The following is a 25,061-nucleotide window of genomic DNA, read 5'->3' on the forward strand; positions in this document are numbered from 1 at the left end:
TGGCTACCCCAAACCTTTTTCTGTGTTCTGGTTTTATTTACACTATTTATCTACTAGTTAGTGCCTTTTACATCTATCTATCTATCTTTGATATACTTCCTTTCACATGATTCTGCTATATAGTGCCTTTCACATTTCTCTATCTATCATTATATAGTGCCTATCTATTTGAGTGGTGATGTGAGTGTCACTGAGTGTCCCTCATCTCATCTGGGGGCTGAGGACAGTTTCTCCAGCTTCACACAACCCCTCAGTGGAAGAATAAAATTGAACCCTTTTAATAGGAGCATTTTTGAAATCTTTAAAAGACTCGAATGCTTTTAAATGTGAATTGTAAAATGTTTTCTTATTCAAATGTAAAGCTAATTGAATTACAGTGCACAAACAATAGTAGAGGTGACCTTTAAAGACATAAACGTAGCATGGTGTTAAATTTGGGAGGTGTATAAGCAGAAGTGTGTTTTTCTGTCTTATTCGACGAGCCTACTGAAGGTGACATTTCAGGTCACAGGGGTGGCACACTGGTTACCCTGCTGCGTCTTAACAAGGAGACCAGGGGTTTTACATCCCAAGTACTCCCTACATGGAGTCTGTATGTTCTCACTTTACCCACATGGGTTTCCTCTCATAGTTCAAAGACATGCAGGTTAGGTGAACTGCCACTGCTAACTTGGCACGTGTGTGTGTTTGCATGTGTGTCTGGACTGGCGCCCTGTCCAGTCATTGTTCCTTCCATGCACCTGATGCTTGCTGGGATAGGCTCCAGACCCAAGTAAAAATGAATGGATGGATTTCAGGCCAGAGTCTGATAAGGCACACCCATGCCCTAACAAAGCAGATTTTTAACTCTTTTAGGGCGGATGTCGACTTTTGTCGACAGGAGGGGTTGAAGGCGAATGTCGACAAAAGTCGACATCCAGGGATAGGGGGCGACAATCAGCTGTTAATGGTGACAAATCTCACTGTCACGTCACAGGCATTCCCTCTGTGCTTGGAGGAATGCTAGATTCGTTGACTCGGCAAATAAACCTTGCGTGTGCGTGAGTTGCGAAATGTAAACAAAGGCAAGATGGCACCGACATGTGAAAAGGCAGCGAAGCAAGTGCAGAAAAGAAAACACTCGGCAGACGATGTTCTGCGCATTATCGCGGAGTCGGACTCTTGATTTTTCAGAATCGGACTTTATTGGCAGTGATCAGGAGATCGAGCAAGAGAGTTAGAAGCAGGCATCAGCTGATCAGACACCAGCCGATGCCGCGCGAGCGGATCTGCTGCCAGTTGAGTGCCTTCGTGCAGCCGATGCATCTACGGCAAGGTTCGCATGGGATAAATACACAGACATTGATCCGTTGAGAGCCGATCTGGCTACCGGAGTTTACAAGACGGCATGGCTTGCTGTTGGACACGACAGATCACCAGCTGCTGTACTTCAGGCTGCTCTCTCCTGATGCTGCTTTTCAGCTACTGTCAGACGAGACAAACGGGTAGGCAGAGATTTTTTTTGAATCGCGGGCTGCGTTTGCATCGCATTCTCGTTTTTCAAAGTGGAAACCCACAACGAAAGATGAGATGAAGCGCGCTGTGGCATTACAAATAGAGATGGGACAAAACTGGTGATATAACTTCAGGGAGCATTGGTCCAAACGTGTTTTGTCCCCTGGTGGCTTAGGTATGTGCTGCTGCAAAGTTTTATTCACTTCTGTAATAAACAGAAGCAAATCCCATGGGGTGAGCCAGGCTATAATGCCATACATAAAGTTCATAAAGTTTCAGAAGATGAAAAGAGGTGACAATACGGTTTTCATGCAGGCAGAAAACTTGGTGGCAGTGGCATGGCACGATGGCAAATGGGTGACTTGTCTCTCTACAGTACACACTAACAATATATGTGAGAAAGTGCAGCAACAGACAATTGAAAAATAGGCACCAAAGCAACACATATTGTAAGGAGTGCAATGTGGCAATGACTGAAATTGGCTGCTTTGAGCGAGATCAGACTTTGCTGTGTAAAATGTATGTGATATGTATGTGAAATCATAGAGTATGCAGGCTCATACAACATGCAAGACAGTAACATTTGTCAAAAGTAAATATTTTTTGTTGATTTGATATGTTAAACAATTGCTTTGTGTTCTTTTTAAAAAAATGTTAGTTTTTGGAAAAATATTCAGCCCTGGGAGAAAAGAAACAAAAAAAAAATTAGCCCTAAAAGAGTTAATAGCCCAGTGGTGCAGCGGTTAGCACTGCCCTAGCATTCTGGTTTCAAATCTTGCCCCTGGATGTCTTTGTGGAGTCTGCATTCGCGCCCCATATCTGAGTACTTCTGTGTCCATCAGGTCTGCTTTTCTCTTTCTAAAGACGTGCATGTTAGGTGATTTGATGATCCCAACCTGGCTCCATGTATGAGTGGTCCTGTATTAAGCCAGCACTCTGTCCAAGGTTGACTCCAGCCTTGCATTTGATTCTGCCATGATAGGCTCTAGCCCCCCATGACACAACTACACGTACTTGAGAATGTTACATATGTTATACAGGAAACAACTGTATTTTTATTATTAAGTATAATTAGTCTTTACAATTTAAAAGTAAATCTTGCTTTTATAGTTTATAAATGACTCACCCTTACTAATGAAAAATAAATTCTATTAGGTAAGTGAGTGGGAAGAATGTTGGCTTACCTCTAAATCCTGCTTTAATTGTCACCATACTGTGATGTGTTACCACACAAACCAGCAACAGCAATTAAGGACTCAGGATGGAAATCAATTAAAATAACAAGGGCTTATGTGACACTAATTAATAATTGCAAAGCTAATCAGCTCAGAGGAGATTTAGCAAAGCTGCAGTTCATTACGTCTCCAGTACCCGACAAGGGTCGTTCATATCAAATCTCAAACACGAGGTACAAATAAAAACCGTTAAACCTCCCACCAGCCACACTCTGTCGGCTCAAACGACGGGAAGCAAGCCGGTCTGTCTGCCTCGTCGGTGAGAGTGCTCCAGTAATCATCTTAATAACAAGAAGGTTTATACTCATCCCCAACCCATTTTCAAAAAATTCAATCTGTGTACTAAAAAAAGTCAACAGCAAAGGGTTAAGCATATTCAAAAGATTCAGCGATGCCAGAGGCCCCCTTTGCAAATGAAATGATCCCTGATAGCCGACCCCCTGCAGATGCTTAATTGGCTTTGCCTTGCATAGCATTAATTGCAAGTAAGTTATTTGAACCCCCCCCCCCCACCAGCATCGTAGTAATGGAAGAATAATAACTGTGCCCCCCACCATGGGTTTCATCCTGTTAAGGCAACTCTGGCTTCTGTGCTCTGAATTATTTAATCCAATAAAAATATAACAAGGAAAATTGAGAAAGTATATAATGAGATAAGTGCCTAACAAATATTGTTTTACTAACTTTGGACCATACTAAAGCTGCAAACGCCTTTTTCTGTGAGCCCACCTGAAAAGCCAAGGTGTTATCATCCCCTTGTGTTTCTGCAGCCAGACATCTGCAGTAATTACACTAAACAGACACAAGTTCCAACCACCAAGTCCTTGAGGCAAGTGTTTAGGTTCTCGGCTTCTTTGTGTAATGCGATATATGCACATGGCGTACGGCAAACTAGGATGGAAATTCAAGAGCCATAACATTTGTCTAACAAACTTAGTTTAGATCCATATGTTTAAACCAATAAATCAAAGGCCTTGATTTCTACTGATGGGGTCTTGATGCTTTCCAGCAGTTCAGTGAACTCTGGTCTCCACTAAATCATTTATGTCGGGCCTCCTGTTGGACTAAAGACTCTAATCGAAACACGAGCAGCTCACCCAGTTCCAAATCAAGCGTAATGCAGCTACTTGGCATGTCTGTGATAAGCCTCCAATGTAAAATATTAAAAAACAAAATCAATTACCAGCGGAGGCTTTCATAAATACAAACATAGACTGATGTCTCCTGGCCATTACGGGTTTTTCCTAATATCTTTGAAAGGAATCACAGGAAGCCCTCGGGAATGTAAATCAAAGTTAACCTAAAAAGGACACACTGAGAAGGATAAAAGGAATTTTGTTGGCACCTCAGGCAATGATACAGAAGTGGAGGGGACCCTGGCCACTTCTGTTTATGCCATGCCACAGTGACAGGATGTGGCATTGCCCAGAAATGCTGCCATGTGTCAGGCCCAGCGAGTCTGTGTTTTATTACTGTTGATTTAAACCCATCTCTCTGTAGACCCCAGCATGTTCTGGACTACAAGACGTGAAGATCTTCTTAATGTCCCTCTTGGTACGCTAATATAAGCAACACGGAATGCTTTATTGCGCGGGGTGAACAGAATGACAGTCACATTCTTGTCCCAATGTAAATTAAGCTGCTGTTTATCAGGATCTGCTGTTTTGTTTATATCGCTGTCTCATTTCTAACCAGGAGTAGGTGAGGAAACCCAGCATGATGGAGTCCAGAGGCTCCAGGCTGCAGGAGAACCACAGGTTAAAAAATTATTTTTTTCAAAATTTGCCTCCATTTATTTTCAGCTTGTTGTCGCAGCAGATAATGTAGTGCTGCTGCCCCACAGTTCCAGCTTCCTTAAAGGAAAAGTTTGGTATTTTTAAAGTCAAACTTATTTCTTCACAAACATAGTATATATGCATTTATCATGCAAAATTGTGTTCTAAAGTCCAGCGTGTTCTACAGATTAAATAAAAATATATCTTGCCCATACTGACACTTTCAATGGATCCTAATGAGTCATGAAAAAAGCCTAAAAACTTACCAGATACAGTATGTCCTCTTTCAGTTTCAGTATACATTTTATGATGCATATTTGTGACAACAAAAGAGATCTGAAAATAATTGTTTTATCGTATATTCCTGGTACAGTGGAACCTTGGTTCACGAACGTCTTGGTACACGTACAAATCGGTTTATGACCAAAAAGTTTGCTAAACTTTTGCCTCGGTTCACGACCACACACTCAGTATACGAACAAGCCAGTTTTCCTTTCGGTTTGTAGATGTTCAGTCTCTCCCTGTGCATTTCCTGTGCGAGAGAGCGCGCGACACACACACACACACAGAGGCAGCGCGAGAGAGACAGATGCACACACACAGGCAGCACGAGAGAGAGCTGGATGCATTAAGGTAGGAAGGCAGTTAAAGAATGCACTGGGCTTGATTTTGTTTTCAGTTCTGTTTACAGTGATGGGTTCGTAGCCTGCATTGTTGCAATGTTACTTTTCTTGGTGGTTTATTAAATTACGGATTTTTTCAAATGTTCATTTTTTTCCCTGTGCTTAAAACTCATTAAAAAAAGTGTTTTTAGCCAGCGGTTGGTAGCGCTATAGCACAAACTAATGCAGTGTTAGTTTTCTCTGTTGTTCAAGGTTTTCTCAGTGTTATTCAATGTTTTTACATTTAGTTTACTATTACGCTGTACATTCTATGGTTTAATAAACTATATTTGTGCTTAAAAACTTAAAAAAATATATATATTTACATACAGTTCGTATGGTCTGGAACGGATTAATTGTATTTAAATACAATCATATGGGGGAAATTGCTTCGGTTCATGACCAAATCGGTTTACGACCAGAGTTTTGGAACGAATTATGAATTATGGTCGTGAATCGAGGTTCCACTGTACTGTTTTTTTGAAGGTCCTATTTGCTTGTGTGAGTTCTCGCATAAATACAGAAACAAAACAAAATGAGCCACATGAGTTTACTGTGATTTTGACTTTTGAGTTGAAACCACGCCCTCCGGAGGGGTGAAAGGTTACTGCAGAAGAAGACAAACTCTGAGGTGGCGTGCAGAGCTGGTCTTCCTTTAAAATGGCTGAATCTCCTCATATTGGTGCTTTTCTGTTTAAAAATTACATCTATGAACTATTTTACAATGTGTGCGTAATCACAAGGTGCCATCCAATACTTGACAACTGTCTTGGCTTAAGAAATGGACATAGTGAGGACGTTTTTATGCTTTTATTTTCCAGTGGTGCTTTGTGCCCATAGTCTCCATTATAAAGTGCCATAACTTTAAAGATATTTTTAAAATTTACAGAAAACACTTAACTTTAGAACACAATTTCACATGCCAAATTCATATATGCCATGTTTGTGAAAAAATAACTTTGTCTTGTAAAATACCAAACTTATCATTTAACAAATGTGTTAAGCTCATGGGTGATTTGTAATCAGGTGTCTGTGGCTGTGTTGCGTGAGGAGGTCCTGAGATGAACTGGTGCCACACTCAGAGTTGGCTCCTTCCAGCTTTAGCCTTTCATGGCCTTCAGTTGAATTAAGTGGATTTGAACATGTTATGCTATGCCATGTACTACGTATTGTAATTCATGTTATGGGTAATTAGACATTGTCCAACCAGAATGGGGGTACACGTCAAATGAGGCCGCAGTGCACACACAGACACCAGTAACTACTCAGGCCCCATCTACATTACTATGCTAACATTGAGGCTCCGTCCACACTACTATGTTTTTCTTTAAAGAATCGCAGACATTGGTCTCCATTTTTCGTCTTTTATCAGCACAACCCCTGAAAATGGAGATTTCTCTAAATGCTCTCCAAGGTTTAGACTTCTGACAATGCAGCATTAGCGTTATGGAATAGACGGACGAAAATACAGGATTTCAAAAGCGCAGATTTTAATCAACCTCAGAGTTGCTTGTGCTCATTACTTATGCCAGGGGTCCTCTACTCTGGTCCTCGGGGGGAGGCCCAGTGGCTGCAGGTTTTCATTCTAACCCTTTTCTTAATTAGTGACCTGTTTTTGCTCCTAATTAACTTCTTTTGAATTCATTTTAATCGACTTGCTCTTGAAGACTCAGGCCCCTTAATTGTTTCATTTGCCTTAAGTAGCAGCCAAACAATAATGAGATACAAAATGAACCAAAACATGACCAGCAAAGTGTGTCCATCATACAATATTTGAAAATAAAGAAAGATGAAGGTCCCCAAAACATTTTACCAGTGCTCTTAGAAAAGAGAAAATCAAAAATTTCGAATTGCCATGGAATTAAAGAATGGGTTTAATTAATGACAAGAACCGGCGCCTAATTAAGCAACTGGTTGGAGTGAATTTGGTTTAGAGTTTGAGGCTCTGACTTACCTTATATACTCGCGGATAAGTAAGTATAATTTCTGGTATTTTATAATGTCAGTTGTATAAGTCGAATGTGGAAAACTCACGCTATTGGTCCAAGAGATTATGATATGCTAACGCCCACCTGAGAGACTAACCACGGAGCACACAGCCTTTTTTTTCTATGTAATGCGCCTACGTGACTTCACGGTAATACCCGAGCTATTCTGAAGTGATGTTTGTACTGTATTGTGTTTTCGGGTTTCAAGACCCAACTTATATGTGAGTTTATACGGTAGTTGGTCTTCTGTTGGCTCACTCACTTCATGTTTCATTTCTGTTTGGGTGCCATTTAAAGAAAGAAATGAAGCAATTCAAAGGAACGATGAAGAAATTCAGGGGAACAAATCTTACAAAATAAGTCAATGAAATTCTCTCAAAAGGAGTTAATTAGCAGCAAAAATTGGTCACCAATTAAGAAAAGGGTTAGAATGAAAACCTGCAGCCACTGGGGCCCTCCAGGACCGGAATTGGGGACCTCTGACCGTAGACCTTCCCTGGTTGGATCTTACTCAATGCCTCGCTCCCTGACTGGTCACCCTTCGCAGGAGAAGCATGCATTCCCATACAGTATGGTGGACACAGAGGAGCTGCTTTCCAAGCATGTTGTGTTGCCTACCTGCATGCATTTAAATTGTGTTCTGCACTGTTTGAATATTGCATACATGAGCAAAAGACAAATAAATTACCGGTCACTACAGTTTTGGGATAAATCCCCTGGCCATTACCATCCCTTCAAGGATTTTTCTGCCGATTCTTAGACGCCCAGTGTAGGAAAATGTCTACATCATATGCATTTTCAGTTGTGTTAGTGTGAATGGAGACACTTTCATAAACACTAGTGTGAATGGAGTTTTTAACTCTTTCAGGGCTAATGTCGACTTTTGTCAAAATTCAGAGGTAGAGGACGATAATCAGCTGTAATCTGCAACAAAACTCACCATTACGTTTACGTTTGACTCTCTTTGCTAGAAGGAAAGTTACATAGCTTTGTTGATTTAACCTCGATTGCCTATGAGTGCATGATTAGCAAAGAGCAAACAGCATGTAAAATGGCATCGACATCTGGCGAGAGACCAAAGCGAATGCGCAAAGCAAAATACTACAGGGACGTTTTACGTAATTTCATTGAATAGGACTCTGACTTGTCGGACTCCGAGTTTGATGCAAGTGATCTGGAGATGGATATCAAAAATGAAAGAGAAGTTCCAGTATCATCTGATCGGTCCCCAGCTGATCGTGGTGCTGAAAACTTTTGTGTAGCTGATGAGCCTACGGCAGCGTTCCCTGGGGGGACCACCACTCTTGATGACAAGAGGTACAAACCATATTGTGTCACACTGCGACTGCCGCTGCCGCCCACCTGTTGTACGAAGACAGCCAGTCCACAGTGTATTCCTGCTGACCATTAAGGTGCCCCCGCCCAGCCAATGCTGCCAGAGATGCCGAACATGTGCCAACAGCAGCCACAGCACGTAGCAACAGACGTTTTATGTTGATTTATGTGTGAAACCATTGCTTTGTGTACTTTTCAGAAAGCTGAGTTTTTTAGAAAGAATATTCAGCCCTCAAAGAGTTAAATAGTTTTTAAATGAACACATAGTAGTGTGGACGTAGCCTCAGAATGGCTCCAATTTGTGTCCCCAATCAAATTAACATGCACACACCTTTAAGATAAAGGACCCCTGAGACAAAGACAGAAAACATTAAAATCTACACAGACACCTGACCAGCATTTAAAGCTGGAAACCACTAAATTGTGGGTCCGTCATAGCAGCCACCATGCCACCCTACACACAGCTTCATGCCATTTTATTTGTCACAGCAGGCCAGGTACAGGACGTTTGTGATTGACTGCCCTCTTCTTCATTAACACACACTTAACTGGAATGGGTCTAAAATGGCACTTTGCTGGGCTGTGTGCTTCTTTGGAGATCTATTGCTCAATAATGAACTATTTCATTCTGCAGAGGACTCTTCGCACATGAAGTTGGTTCATTGGACTTTGAAAAGGTTCCTAATATGCGGACTAATCACAAATCTACCTGTGAACTTCTCATATCACCAAGTGACATAAACACACTGAATTGAATTAAACTGAGGGTCGTTTCCTGCCTTGCACCTCAAGCTGGCTGGACAGCCTTCAGATCCCGAAGTGGACTAAGTGGGCTTGATGATTGATATAATTTTTTTTTATTAGGTACTACTGATTAACTTGTCCAAACATTTTTGTATAGATTTTAAATGCTTTGTCCAGCCATCCATTTATTGCCTTATCTTATCCATTTCATCATCACAGGGAGCTGGTGCCCAACAGATGGGCATGGTGCCAGTTGACATCACAGGGCACTCGCACAGTAGGATGATCTCGTACCTAACATGAAATAGGTAAGGAAGCACAGATTACCCAAACACTCAAGGGCTGAAAATCCAAAAAGCCAGTGTTTGAACTCAGGAGATGTAAGGCAGCTACTCTCTAAACATAGCTGATCTAAAATGGCACTTTACTGAGCTGGATGTTTTTCCTCAGAGAGCCATTGCTTCACAAAGTACCATTTCATTCTGGGAAGGTTTCTTTGCATTTTGCATATGAAATTGGTACTTTGGGTCATAATATGTGGACAAACGATTGTCACACACATGCGCATGGGAGGCAGCTAAAGGGCTTGAATGAGAGCAATTCCGAGCCAGACCGGGATGTAACAGAGTGCGCTGACTCTTTTTCTTGCTTTCCTACAGAACATTGATGGGAAATTCCACCTGGTCCTGACGACATCAAGTCTGCATCCTATCCCTTTGACGTCACTTCTGGGTCCAAGCCAAAGGATGAAGACCCTTTTGGGTCCAACCCCTCTGATGTCATTTCCTGGCCTGAGCCTATGGATGAAGACCTTTACGGTTGCGATCCCCGTGATGTCATTTTCTATATTGGCCTTTAAAAGCCGCCACCTTTCCCCTATCCCCTCAGTTCTATTCTGCACTCCAACCTGTACACATCAGTACAAATTAATTATTTTGCAGTCAGGGAATAATATACGGGTGGCTGCCCCAAACCTTTCTGTGGCTTCTTTGATTTTGCGACATGATCTTTAATGTATGGTAGGCTACCTAGCAGGATGTGGCCAAGGCAAGAAAATCTGAATTTAGCCTGTGTGATTGAATTCTTTTAACGTCAGGTACCCCCTGGCAATTCACAAATCTTTTATCATCTACCCATGGTGCCTGTTACAGATCTAAATGAACCAAATGGTTCTTTCTGGAACATTCATTTGGATCCCACCGTTAGGAGCAAAAAATGGTGTTGCTCTGAAAGAGCCACGTTGGCACCTCAAGAATGTAAGGCCCTGGGACAAAGACAGACCATGTAAAGTCTAGACAGACATACCTGAAGAACACTTAAAGTTGGACTCTTGGTGAACCACCAATGCTGCAGGCCACACAGCTTCACACCATTTTATTTTTCAGGCCATGGTAGGTATAGGGGGCATTCTCCCCAACTTTCTGTTCTTTGATTTCCTCTTTCTCAGGATCATGGAGATCCTCAAGAGCCTATCTTGACAGGATAAGGCCCAAGGCAGGATGAAATGCCAGACCAACACAGTTTCTTGATAATATTTGAAGTAATTTAATCAGACTAGTACGCTCTTAAAAGTAAGGGTTCTTTAACGGTGTGTTGCTTGACTAAGAACCGTTTCATTCTGGGAAGAGTTCTTTGCACATAATGTTGGATCTGTGGGCTTTGAAGAACTTTCCTATAAGTGAACACAACAGAAATCTTTAATGTGTAGCCAGCCACCTAGCAGGACGTGAACAGATTAAGAAAACTTGAACGTAGCCTGTGTGCTTGTATTGTAAAATTAGGAACGAACGGACAATTCACCAATCTGTTATCATCTCTCTGTGGCTATTTATAAAGCCTGATACAGATCTAAATAAATAGAGGTTCTTTCTGGAACCTTCACATAGATGGTTCTTTTAGGAGTCAAAAATGGTTCCCCTGTGGCACCGCTCTGAAGAACCACTCTGGCACCTTTATTTTTAAGAGTGTACTGAAATTTTTACCATAGTACATTGTGCTCATAAAACCCCAGGCAGCAGCAGCACTCTTAGATTAATGATAACATTCCCATAGCACTTTATCTCCATCATGGAGCTGTTCAATGATCAGATGCACTAATACTAAAAGTTTTTTTTTCCTGATTCCAACAGTCAGTCACTCTGCAATCCATCCTGACACCAGGATGCCTGCCTGGCATGGCGGGGGCTGCAGCTGCTTCTCGTTTCCCCCGAGCCGAGCTGTCAGTTCTTCAGCCGATCTGCTTGTTATGTTAATCTGACAAAGCTGACACGTCTGCTCGCTTCAACATCTAAACGTCGTTTAAAATACAAATGTTGGTCAAATCATCAGCAGAACGAGGCCAAACAGTAAAGACTCGTTCTTTTTTTTTGTATTGCCTGTGTCCAGCTAAACTAATAAGTGGGTCAATTAAGTTAATTGAGAGGTTGAGTCGGAAAATAAAACCAGAAGACAGTGAAGCCCTCCGGGGCAGAGGGGGCTGCTGAGAGCGGCTGCTATAACATGCATATTAAAGACATATGAGCATCAAAGCAGAAAGGAAAACATTAACCCAAAACATAAGTTAAATACACTAGAACCAACACTGTATTGTTCTATTTGTTTAACCTAGTGTGAATTAAAAATAAATAAGTGAGGAAAGGAAAAATAAGCAACTTTTCAAATAAAAAAGGAGGACGGGTGCTAAAGCCGGTACGTGTTAGTCCTTTTAGTTAAAGAGTCTGCTTTCTGGCATCTTATCAATAAAATAAACTGGCCGGGTGTGATTGATTTGTGACCGGTCCATGACTGCCTCATGTTGGCACTGCGGGTCCGGACAAAGCGGAGATGAATGGCTTCGTTTATTAAATGATCGCGTTGGTCAAAGCTCTGCAGGCTTTGGACTAATGATCCCCGTCCATTCAAGTCACTTTTTTCATTGCTCACTCCTAATACTTTTAAAAATGTGCCAATTTTCGGAACATTTAAATCTCGGCTATATACTCTGACAATTTGGGTTAAAAGTGATGCCCAACTTGAAGTGATTTAAGACAGCCGCCAAAGCGGCACTGCTTCTGCGCTCTACTGGTCATCAGTCTGGAGAATGTCGAGATGGCCCCTTGTCTTTCTGAAATTGCAACTCACTCGTCAATCCTCTCCATTTACTTACGACGCGCCTGCTACGACGATAACTCGGTTACAATAGCCAGCGCCATTCAATTCTGAACGGCTTCTACTCTTTGACTATTGCAGTGCTTTAAAAACAAAGGCGTCAAAGTGGATCTTCAGAGTGATGTCATTTAAAGGAACCAAAGAACCATCCATAAGAAGCGTCCAGAAAGAACCTTTATTTATTGAGATCTGAGACAAATTTCATAAATAGATGATAACAGATTTGTAAATACCTGTGGGTGCGTGATTTTAAAAAGGACAATCACACATAAGTTCAGGCTTTCTTGATCTGTTCGTGTTCTGCTAGGTAGCCTAATAGATAGACATTAGGGATTTCTGAAGTCTGCGGTGGGCTGGCGCCCTCCCTGGGGTTTGTTTCCTGCCTAGCGCCCTGAGATGGCTGGGATTGGCTCCAGCAGACCCCCGTGACCCTGTAGTTAGGATATAGCGGGTTGGATGATGGATGGATGGATTTCTGCTGTGTATTAACCACTTTAAAACCCAAATAACCAACTTCACGTGTAAAGAACCTTTAACAACCTTTAACAAGCAAGGAATAAATAAAACACACACAGAAATCACTGGGGTTCCATTAAAGAACTGTTATTTTGAGGGGTGCCGGGCACACTCTCACACACACGCACGCGCATTTATAGCATCAGAGCCGGCCTTGTGCTTAGTGCTGCCGGGACACGCTCCAGGCTCCTGCTGTCCTGAGCTGGATCAAGCCGGTTCGATAATCAGTGGATCGATGACTGGGCGGATGAACTTGGCTCATGTTGTTGCCCGAGTGACCCCCCCATCGCCATTTTTTCCTTTTTTTCATTCTTCAGCATTACCGCGTTTCTTTAATGGCACGTTACTGATTTGGGTGGTTCCGCCATTTCATTCAGGGAAGCGTTATTTGCATGTATTTTTTTTTTTTTTGGACTTTGAAAAAGTTCCTAAAACAGAAATCTTTAATGTATAGTAGGCTAGCCGGATACTGCCAGGCCAAGAAAACCCGAACTTTGCCTGTGTTGTTGTGTGCGGCGAGAATCCTTTTAAGATCAGGGAGCCAGTGGGATTTCACACATATGTTATTATCTATTCATGGTTATTTATTGACTCTGTTATGGATCGACATAAATGAAGTTTATTTCTTGAACCTTTATATGGTTGATTCTTTGTTCCCCTATGACATCGCCCTGAGTAACTACTTGGCACCTCCTTTATTTTGAGCTTTCTTTCCCTCGCGAACGCTGCCATTTAATGGTTCCACGGTGTTTAGTGTTCATCGGGTCTCTCAAATCCTTCATACAGTTGATATTGATATCGCCTCTAATTCAATCTTTCACTTTTTTTGTTCCTTTTCATTTTGTTTTATGAATCGGCATTCTTTCATAACGCTGTCCGTTCCGTCAACGTCAGGCGCAAGGCAGAATCTAACTGAATTTCTCAGTTTGAATTACTTGTGATTTTTTAAAAAGTTACTTATGATAAAGTTTGACATTTGAATAAAGTCTTAAGATTTTTGGACAGTACACTGCTGCATTAATTCAAAATCACTTTTAATTCTGAACAGTTTTGGACTGGCATCCCGTCTGGATTTGATTTTTTAATAATGAAGGTGCCTGAGTGGTTTTTCAGAGCGATACCATTGGGGAAATATTTTTGGTTGCCAAAGACCCACTCACATGAAGATTCCAGAAAGATTTTATTTTATTTTTTGTTCATATCTGTAACAGGCTCCACACAGTAAATAACCATGACTAGATGGTAACAGATTTGTGAAATCTGAGATTTTAAAAGGACTCTCGCCGCATATGTCTAGTAACACAGGCTAAATTCAGATTTCCTAAATCTGTTAGTGTCCTGCAGCCCACCATACATTAACGATTTTCCCCTTACAAATTATGAAGTTTTTCAATGCATGTAGAACCAACTTCACACGCAAGGAACCCGTTCCTGAATGAAATGCTGCTTGGTCAAGTAATGGTGCTACGAGGAACCACACAACCCAGTAAAGAACCACAGAGTGCCATTAAAGAACCAATATTTTTAAGAGTGCATGCTGCTAATTTTGAGTTAGGGGTCTGCAGAATAAGTTACTGAAAAAAAAACAACGCTTCATAATAAATTGGATTAATGAATGAAGCACGGGCCACTCCATTAATAAACGGGTGTTTTTTCATGATACTATTTTGTTCAGGTGGCACGCTGGTTCTGTGGTCGTCCTGCTGACTCGTAACGGGACGGTTGGCGTTCACGGATGCTCCCATTTCAGGTTAGGTGGACTGGCACCACTAAATTCACCCATGTGCGTTTGTGTTCACCCTTTGATGGACTGGCGGCCTGTCCAGGGATTGTTCCTGCCTTGCCCCCTATGCTAGATGGGGTAGTCTCCAGCGACCCCGCTCCTAATTATATTGAGTTTCCTCCTATTGTGTGTGGAACTGTGTTCTTCTGTTTTCTCCTTTTCCCATCACATTTAGATCATTGCAGTTCTTCAGAGCCGTGATCGAGTTCGCCCGTCCAGGGGTCTGTGCCTGTTTTAGCGCTTGTTAGAGACTAAGTGGTTTTACACGCTTACAAAATAGCATAGCGAGTCTCCAGGAGCAGACGTGAATTTTACATTCATCTCTGCTCATCTTCATCACGCACCTTTAATAAAGTTGCTCACGACTCCTTCACTTAAGCCTTCAACGCGTCCTCCCAAATTTTCTTCAAGTCATTTTTTAAATCCCTTTCTGTTCCCTGCTAACCCCGCTGTGCCTGGGATCCTGCCTTGTACCCGCTACTAACGGGAGAGGTTCTGGATCGTTCAGAACGCGGGATTAGAAAACGTTTGACTGCCTCGCGTGCCCCCCGATCAGACAGACACCAGCCTTAAAGCCCGGCGGAGTTAAATAAGCACGCTGTCGCTCCACGTTTACATGCTCATGTGCTCGGGATCTCTGAAGTTTTGTTTTCTGCTAATTGTTTCCATATTATGTGGCTCTCTGATTTTAAATCACTTAAAATTCTATACTGCCATTACTTATAATTCTACACTGCAATCCCATTCAGGTTTTTGTGTTGGTCTGCCTAACGTTCTTTTCTGCAGAGAAGTGTTGGATTCCCACGCATCCATACTGGAGAAATGGGAATTATTTCTTCTCTTTCTTTTTTTTCAGAAAATGTCGATTTCAAAGTGTCTGCAAAAGATAAATATCTCAATTGTTTTAACCGATAATTAAGGTCAGCCTGGCCATGAATTTCGACTAGTCCTGAGTACTTCACTTCTTCTGAGTTTGCTTTTCTTATCGCGCTTGGCGTCAGAATGCCCAAGAATCTCGTTAACCAGAAGATCGCAAAACCTCGCGCGCCGGGAGTGTGCGCGTGCACGGGCACGCGCAGAGGTGCGCACTCAGGCAGGTGACACCGGAGGGATGCGGTACTTACAGTCTCTCGGAGTTCCGCGGCAGACCTTTGGGCACAGTCCTAAATCCTTGTCCGTGGCAGTCCACGTTGGGTCCGGAGCAGCTGCATTTTGTTGGACATCCATTTACAACCACGCCGTAAAACATCCAACACAACAGAAGGGAAGGACGCAGGTAAGGCGCCCACCTTTCCCGGACATATGGCATTGTTATGATCCTCTGCGGCGATATCCGTGCAGCGCAAAACCACGTTGGGGAAAGACTCGACAGAAAATTAGAAATAAATCCAAGAAAACGGTCGGGATGAAGTGAAATTGGTTTCTCCCGCTCTTGTTCAGTTTCACCTGCCCACCGGTTCGATTGACAGAAATGATCACAAATAAAAAAAAGGTTGTCCGCGAGTTTAATATCCTTCGTTGCAGACAGGTTTTTAAGCAAATAATAAAAGAGAGTGCGACTGAGAAAATAATTAACTGAAAGAACAATACAAAATAAGTAAATTACAAAACAAATGAGGTAGTCTTGTTATAAATCATCCATCAGAATGACAGCCTCCTGCTTTGAACATGGAAAGCAGCACTCTGAAAATATCAAGATGACGAGTCCACGAGCACTAGAAAAAGGATAAGCAAAACAATAACGAGGTGGTCTTCATCCCAGGGAGCCGTTAATCCATTCGGCCGCCGCGATCAGCCTCAGCTCTCACAGCGCAGCTCTGAGAAGCGGCCGCGACTCAAGCCTCTTGCCTGCCTTCTCAAAGAATGCACATCATACCTTTTACCAACCCCCGAAATTCACCACGCAACTTTGTAAGTGGCTGCTGCCGCGCTGACGTCACGTCGTCCCGGAGCAGAAACTTTTTTTTTTTGGAGTGGAGAAGTTTGGAGAGCGAGTTCATACTTTCCAAATGCGAGACAAAATGCAGCACGCGGCATTTTTTTTATTACAGTTGTTATTATAAACGGAATTGCAAAATATAGCAATACGTGGGCATATCTGCAGAGCACAATATCATATTACACCCATCTGTTTACACATTTCCCGAAGCTGTACTCACTTTGTACTAAAAGGTTGAACCTTTTCAGACTGACGGAACTCAGCCCCATGCAGAATTGTATTCTGGCTTGAAAAGAAGATGAGTATAAAGAGAAAGAGAGAGCTGAATTCGTGATCACACCTAAACTATTCAGGAGAATATCGGCGCTTCCTTCAGCTTTGCACGGATATGATCGGATCCCGCGACACAGAACTGAAATGAGCTCGATGAGAAAATGGACGGGCATTACATGTGCAACGTTTTTTCTCAGAGGTTTGCGAGAATCATTTTTTAATCCTACCGAAAACAGCCGCAAAACAAGAACCATTCCTTGACATCCAGTAACAGTGCAGCATTGCATTGACCGGGTTTGCTGTCGGTGTGGACTTTACACGTTCTCTGAGGACAATCAGGGATTTGGTGTGAAAGTGCCCTGCTGTCCTCTCCTAAAAATAATGATTCTAATCAGACCTGGCCTTTGGTGTCATTTACCTAGGCTACTACCACAACCCCCCCATATATCCTACTACCCACGTTGTACTCTGTCCTGTTTCTAGTTGGGTTTGGGATTTCATCATGCACTTTAAAAAATAAACGTGCAAGAGTTGTCCTTCAGAGCGACGCCATATAGGTAAAACAGTTTTCGTTACCAAAAGACTCGCTTCAAGAGACAAAGAGCCGCTTCATTCTAGGAAGGATTCTTAGCATATGAAGTTGGTTCTTTGGGCTTTTAAAAAAGGTTTCTAATGTGTGGCCAAAACGGAAATTTAAATTATATTACAGGTGACCACGTATGATTCAACAGATCAGGAAAACCCTGAGTTATTGCATGCAGCAAGAGTCCTTTTAAAAACAGAAGGCCATTGGCATTTCTCAAATCTGTTATCATCTACTCTTCGATATTCATGGAGTTTGTTTTGGATATAAAAAGTTAACATTACTGTATGTATGTGTTTCCTATATGGCGTTGCTCTGAAGAACTGCTCTGTTTTTGAGAGTGTGGGACAGGCTCCAGCTTCCTCACGACCCTCCTCTGGATTAGCAGGTTTGAAAAATGGACGTATGGATTGATTCTGAGAATACGTACTACAAGAGTGAAACATTATGATTCTACTCTAAGCATTTTTGAAGCCGCAAAACAATTGAGAAAAGCATGTTTTTGGGAGGGTGGTACAGTGGTGGGTGAGCTCACTGTCCGGTCACTGTCTCTGTAAAGTTTGTCTGTTCTCCCCCATGGCTTTTCTCTGGGCAACCTGATTCCTCCTGGTATGCAGACTCTGCAAATTCAAAATTATGCCAACCCTATGTGTGGAATTTGCACATTCTCAACTTTTTTTATTAAACTTTCTTTCATAATATCATCTGAAAAGCACACAGGTTAAAAGAAATAGGGTCCCTGAGTCAGCCCTGTGTGTAAGTGTGCCCTGGGTTGGACTGATGGCCCAGATGGAAAGATCTTGTCGTCAGATTAGTCAGCCTGGCACAGACTCTACTGTAGGACAACTGGCAGGGTGTGGCCGGGGTCTCCAGGACTCTAACTGTGCCTTTGACATTGTGTTATAACTGACCGTGGACGCTCAAAGTGTTTATCTTCTCCAGGGATGCTGATGACTGGGGTTTTTGTTTTCCTCTCCACTGTTGCCCACAGGCCATAGTTCAACAGTGAATTAATGGGCACATAGTGCTGGGCTCCATTTATGTTAAACAGCTTTGAACCTCTTGGTTTTCCTGTCAGTTTAAACAATCTGTGTCTTTATGTGGACTCATTTTACGTATTTAGTAACTTGTAAAGTTTGCATTTGTATCTACCTGTGGACTTGTCACAGCACTCTGTGTCTGCATTCGGACACATCGCGTTGACCTTTGGGTTGATTCCTACCTTGAACCTGAAGCTGCCTGGACAGGTTTCAGATCATGAAGTGCATTAAGTTTGTCATGTCATAGGATGTCATTTTTTATTTTAATGTATAATACTGATTAGTTTGTCAATGCATTTTTATACAGTATAGATTTTCAGTTATTTGGTTGGAAACGCTTTGTCCATTCATCCGTTCATGGCCAAACCTTATCCAGCATTACAAGAAGTTGAAGGCCATCAAGTCCATCACAGAGCACACACACAGCAGGCTGATTTACCTAACAGACTTGAAAACACAGAGTACCCAAACATGCAGGGGTCCAAGAGGTAAAATGTAAAAGTCCTAAAATGGCACTTCACTGGGTTGTGTGGTTCCTCGTAGCTCCATTGCTTGAGGAATTATCTGGGCCAAGTTAGTTCTGTGGGCTTTGAAAAGGTTTGTAATGACAATGGACAAAACAGAAATGTTTAATGTATGGTAGGCTACCTAGCAGGATACGAACAGATCAAGAAAACCTGAACTTAGCCTGTGTGATTGTATGCAGCAGACATCCTTCTAAAATCAGGAACCTACTGGTATTTCACAAATCTAAAACCATCTATTCATGGTAATTTATGGAGCCATTTACACATCATAATAAAAGGTTCTTTCTTAATCCTTCTTTGAATATTACTTTCCTTCTCCCTTTTTTCATTCTTCATTTCTGTCTCCTATGCATCTTCAAGATTGTGATTGCCAAGATTGTCATTATAATTGACAAAGTAGGATTGCATGCACAGAACACGCCTTCACATGATAGAAAATGAGTCTGCCAATTGTTTTTTTAACACTATACTGTAGATCTTTATTTAAATAGTAATAGATAGGCATGTGGGGAGGCACAGTGGTGTCCCGGGTCCTTCCTCCATGATTTTGAATGTTCTGTTTGTGTTGGTTTCCTTCCACAGTCCAAAGACATGCAGGTTAGGTGAACTGGCCATAAATTGGCCCTAGTGTGTGTTTGGTGTGTGTGTGTGTGTGTGTGTGTGTGTGTGTATTCACCCAGTAATGAACTGGTGTTCTGTGCAGGACTTTTCCTGGCTGGGATAGGCTCCAGAACCCTCCAAGAACACGGTCTAGATTAAGTGGGCTAGAAAGTAACATGACATGATAGTCAGATGCCTGCAGAATACATGAAAACATTCCCAAACAGGAAATAAACACTTTTATTCTTAAACACCATTTATTTCATGATTTTTTTTTTGCAAAGCAAAACATTGAGTGGCTGTCAAACAAGTGTTTCTTCTTCTTCTTCTTCTTCTTCTTCTTCTTCTTCTTCTTCTTCTTCTTCTTCTTCTTCTTCTTCTTCTTCTTCTTCTTCTTCTTCTTCACCTTTTCCCACGCCTATGTGGGGTTGATGTGCTTGATCTTCCTTCTCCAAACAGCTTCATCCTGCACCTCCTCACCAGTCAGACCCTTTTCCTTCAGATCTTCTTTTACTTTATTCCATCCACCTCCACTTTGACCTCCCTCACTTTCCCTTCCACTGAACTTCCACTCCCATCACTCTTTTCCCCGCTTATTCATTGTCTCTCCTCATCACATGTCCATACCACTCAGCCTACTTTCCAGTACTTTCATAGTTTTCTCTCCCACTTTTGTTGCACCTCTGATTGTCTAATTTCTTATTCTGTCTCATTTTGTAACTCTACACATCCATCTCAACATTCTCATGTCTGCCACATCTAACTTCTTCTCCTGCACTCCTTTTACTGTCCAAGTCTCAGCTCCATACATCATGGCTGGCCTTACAACTGTCTTTAAAACCTTACCTTTAACCTTCACCTGTGATCACTAAACCCTGCTGATGCCTTCTTCCAATTGTTACATCGACACTGCACTCTATGGGTAATCTCTGTATCCAGGTTCTCCAGAGATTCAGTTGCATGTTGAGCAGAACTCCGTAATCAATGCCGGCCCGCCACCCGGCAGCACCCTGTCCATCTGAAGTGGCTTCATGGGTTAGTTTTCTGGAGCCTTTAGGTGTTTGCCTTGTGTTCTGTTTGGTTTCCATCAGCACTTAAACCAAAAAAAAATCCAAATGTTGTTTTTGTTGAATACGGTTTTCACCATCTCAGTCCAACTCCTGCTTATTGCAACAGCTACTTGTGTCCCATTAAATCACATCTTTTAGTTTTAGAACAATCCCTGAATGTGCAGCGATGAGGTCTCAAGACAGAAGTCGCTGTTGTCCCCCACCTCCTCTGCATGTACACAAAGATGGACAGTTATTGTTCTGTTAATGACAAGAACACCAGGAGGATCGCGCAGACTACACAATGGATTTTTAAGCTTTTAGTGTTCCCGCTTTTGTAGAATACAAAAAATGCATTTCCTTATAGGGCTGACATGCTTGACTCCCTCCATCTCCTCATCCCGATTTTCATTTCCAGGACCATGGAGATTTGCGTGGTGCTCTGAATTCCTCAGGTTTCTCTCATTCCTTCAACTCCAACATAGCTGCCTTGCCATGGCAGGCATTTGCCTTAAACCAGGTTCTGTATGCATGAAGGTAATATTTTAATCTTTTAATGATATTAAAACTCAACACTTGATGACTGCAGATTTGTCTGCTCCGACCTTGCAGGTATTTGTGAACAACACATGCAGTGTTTTGCCTGCCTTTTTACAAAGTTGCTGCTTTCTGACATCAGAGGCTTTGCTTTAAATTTGATTAAATTGATGGGGACAGACAGATTCGAGGTGCCACCTGGGACCAAAGAAACCTGAAGTTACGAAATTAGGGTCACGAATTTAGAGACTGGTTGATCCAACATATGGGAAGAAACCAAGGTGGCTAAAGAAAACCCATGGGCAGAACAAGCAAACTTGTGCCATTGTGCCAACCTTCAGCACTGTGCCAGCCTCCCAAAAACACCCTTTGGTTAATTCTGCTGCCATTTCAAAAATGGTTAGAGTAGATTCATGACATTTTGATTCTGTATTGTGTGCTCCCAAAACATCTATCCATTCTCCAAACCCGCTTATCTAGAGTAGGGGTGTGGGAAAGCTGGAGCCTATCCTAGTATGATTCGGGGTCAATCCCTGGACAGGGTGCCAGCCCATCACAGTCCCTCAAACATGCTGTCCTCTACTAGGCCTAAACATCTGAAGACACTCAGACCCAAAGCCATGAACACTTTCTACATCATCTCCTTAGCTAATTTCCAAATAAGAAATATAACATGAAAACACAAGTATCTGCAGCAACCCTAAAATAGGATGTCAGTTTGATAAGACAATGTCTATCCTATTCATCGAGATTGACTTTATTCCAATCAAATTAAGATTTCAAGGTCCTTAAAATCCTGCTGTCCACCACACTACTTGGTAATTTATTCCATGTGTCTATGGTTCTTAGAAAAGCTTTCTAACATTTATCCATAATCTGCCTTTGTGCTCTTGCTGAACTCATTTTAAAGTCACAGTCTCGATCCACTGGACTAATTTCCTACATAATTTCTAACACTTCAGTCAAGTCGCCTCTTCAAGAGTGCCGTTTGGTGGTGGAAAGTGGGGCTACCACCCCAGGCCCCGCGCCTAAGGGTGCCTTGCTTTTGAGGTCCACGTGTCCCGTTCAAGAGGATTTGTCAAGTTATATTCTCCAGTATATATATATTTGAGACGCTTCGAAGAGGACCCCTTTTAAAATCCCTCTTCAAGGTCATATTCTGTACATGTACATCTTTGAAAACATTTCATAGTCCACCTTCATCGCCCGAAAAGGATCGCCCATATAATCCCTTCCTAAAATAGGTCTAGCCCATTTAGTCACTGGGTTGGCTTCTCCTATCTATAGAAAAAGACATTGCATTCAGAATAGACTACAAAGATGTCATCAGTGACTTTTCCAATCAGAAGGCAAGAAAAGTGGATTTTCGTCTCTGAACCTGGAAACTGATAAGAGATTTCATGATGATACCTCTACATTAATTTCACACTTCTTGTCAAAACACTGAAACTCACATTTTTTTTGTAGGCCATAAACATGTCAGAATATTTAATACATAAAAACATGTATCGCTAATGATAACTGGCTGACATGACATCAATGTGAGTTATGACTATGACATCCTGCATATCAAGACTCAGAGTATACTTGCAATTTGGGTACTTTTCTAGAAGATGCCCTGCTAATTTCCACATGACACTGCATTTTGCACTGTCATGGTATCGTCATGAATTATGAATTGCACTTTTTTAATAGATTATATTGTTATATTTTGATAAAGTCTGCGTGTTATCTTGCAAAAATTTAGCTGAATACTATAATGAGAAAATCCAGTGTATGTTAACATTATTTTTACTAAATTCGTGCACACATTTATACAGTCGACACATACCGGTAACAGCGTTTGACGTAACCGGCCCCACGTGGGGATGGTCAGCCCTAGGCCCTGCACACCCCTAAGGTCGCCTCTGCTTCTCTTAATCTTCTTTTGCTTAAACTGAAAAGGCTCAACTCCTTCACTTCTCTCCTTATCACTCATACGTCTTAGTCCTGGAATCTGCCTAGTTGCTCTTCTCTGGACTTTCTCCAATGCTGCTTTGTCTTTTTGTAGCTTCTTCTTCTTCTTTCGGCTGCTCCCGTTAGGGGTTGCCAAAGCAGATCATCTTCTTCCATATCTTTCTGTCCTCTGCATCTTGTTCTGTTACACCCATCACCTGCATGTCCTCTCTCACCACATCCATAAACCTTCTCTTAGGCCTTCCTCTTTTTCTCTTGTCTGGCAGCTCTATCTTTAACATCCTTCTCCCAATATACCCAGCATCTCTCCTCTGCACATGTCCAAACCAACACAATCTCACCTCTCTGACTTTGTCTCCCAACCGTCCAACTTGAGCTGACCCTCTAATGTCCTCATTTCTAGTCCTGTCCATCCTCATCACACCCAATGCAAATCTTAGCATCTTTAACTCTGCCACCTCCAGCTCTGTCTCCTGCTTTCTGGTCAGTGCCACCGTCTCTAACCCATATAACATAGCTGGTCTCACTACCATACTTCAGACCTTCCCTTTCACTCCTGCTGATACCCGCCTGTCACACATCATTCCTGACACTCTTCTCCACCCATTCCATCCTGCCTGCACTGTCTTTTTCACCTCTCTTCCACACTCCCCATTACTCTGTACTGTTGATCCCAAGTATTTAAACTCATCCACCTTCACCAACTCTACTTCTTGCATCCTCACCATTCCACTGACCACCCTCTCATTTACTCACATGTATTCTGTCTTGTTCCTACTGACCTTCATTCCTCTCCTCTCTAGAGCATATCTCCGCCTCTCCAGGGTCTCCTCAACCTGCTCCCTACTATCGCTACAGATCACAATGTCATCAGCAAACATCATAGTCCACGGGGACTCCTGTCTAATCTCGTCTGTCAACCTGTCCATCACCATTGCAAATAAGAAAGGGCTCAGAGCCAATCCCTGATGTAATCCCACCTCCACCTTGAATGCATCCGTCACTCCTACCGCAGACCTCACCACAGTCACATTTTCCTCGTACATATCCTGTACAACTCTTACGTACTTCTCTGCCACTCCCGACTTCCTCATACAATATCACAGCTCTTCTTGAGGCACCCTGTCATATGCTTTCTCCAGGTCCACAAAGACGCAATGCAACTCCTTCTGGCCTTGTCTATACTTCTCCATCAACACCCTCAGGGCAAACATTGAATCTGTGGTGCTCTTTCTTGGCATGAAACCATACTGCTGCTCATTAATCATCACCTCACTTCTTAACCTAGCTTCCACTACTCTTTCCCATAACTTCATGCTGTGGCTCATCACTTTTATCCCCCTGTAGTTACTACAGTCCTGCACATTCCCCTTATTCTTAAATATCGGCACCAGTACACTTCTTCTCCACTCCTCAGGCATCCTCTCACTTTTCAAGATTCCATTAAACAATCTGGTTAAAAACTCCACTGCCATCTCTCCTAAACACCTCCATGCTTCCACAGGTATGTCATCTGTACCAACGGCTTTTCCATTCTTCATCCTCTTCATAGCTGTCCTTACTTCCTCCTTGTTAATCCATTGCACTTCCTGATTCACCATCTCCACATGATCCAACCTCTTCTTTTCATTCATAAGCCTCTCAAAGTACTCTTTCCATCTGCTCCACACACTCTCCTCTTTTGTGAGTACATTTCCATCTTTATCCTTTATTACCCTAACCTGCTGCAATTCTTTCCCAGCTCGGTCCCTTTGTCTAGCCAATCGGTACAGGTCCTTTTCTCCCTCCTTAGTGTCCAACCTCTCATGTAATTCATCATAAGCCTTTTATTTAGCCTTCGCCACCTCTCTCTTCACCTTGTGCCTTATTTCCTTGTAC

The 25,061-nt window shown here is 42.3% G+C and overlaps 1 protein-coding gene across 1 annotated transcript in view; it reads right to left on the minus strand.

The window, feature by feature from the left end:
- The window catches only part of slit3 (slit homolog 3 (Drosophila)), a 566,711-nt gene extending 550,160 nt beyond the window's left edge, over positions 1–16,551 (minus strand). The window contains exon 1 of the mRNA XM_028812973.2: positions 15,804–16,551. Coding sequence (XP_028668806.1) covers positions 15,804–15,988 — 185 coding nt within the window. The 5' untranslated portion in view covers positions 15,989–16,551. The remainder of the gene's footprint in view (positions 1–15,803) is intronic.
- Between the last annotated feature and the right edge of the window lie 8,510 nt (positions 16,552–25,061).

This window comes from Erpetoichthys calabaricus, chromosome 11 (assembly GCF_900747795.2).
Source record: "Erpetoichthys calabaricus chromosome 11, fErpCal1.3, whole genome shotgun sequence".
Taxonomy (NCBI): Eukaryota; Metazoa; Chordata; class Cladistia; order Polypteriformes; family Polypteridae; genus Erpetoichthys; species Erpetoichthys calabaricus.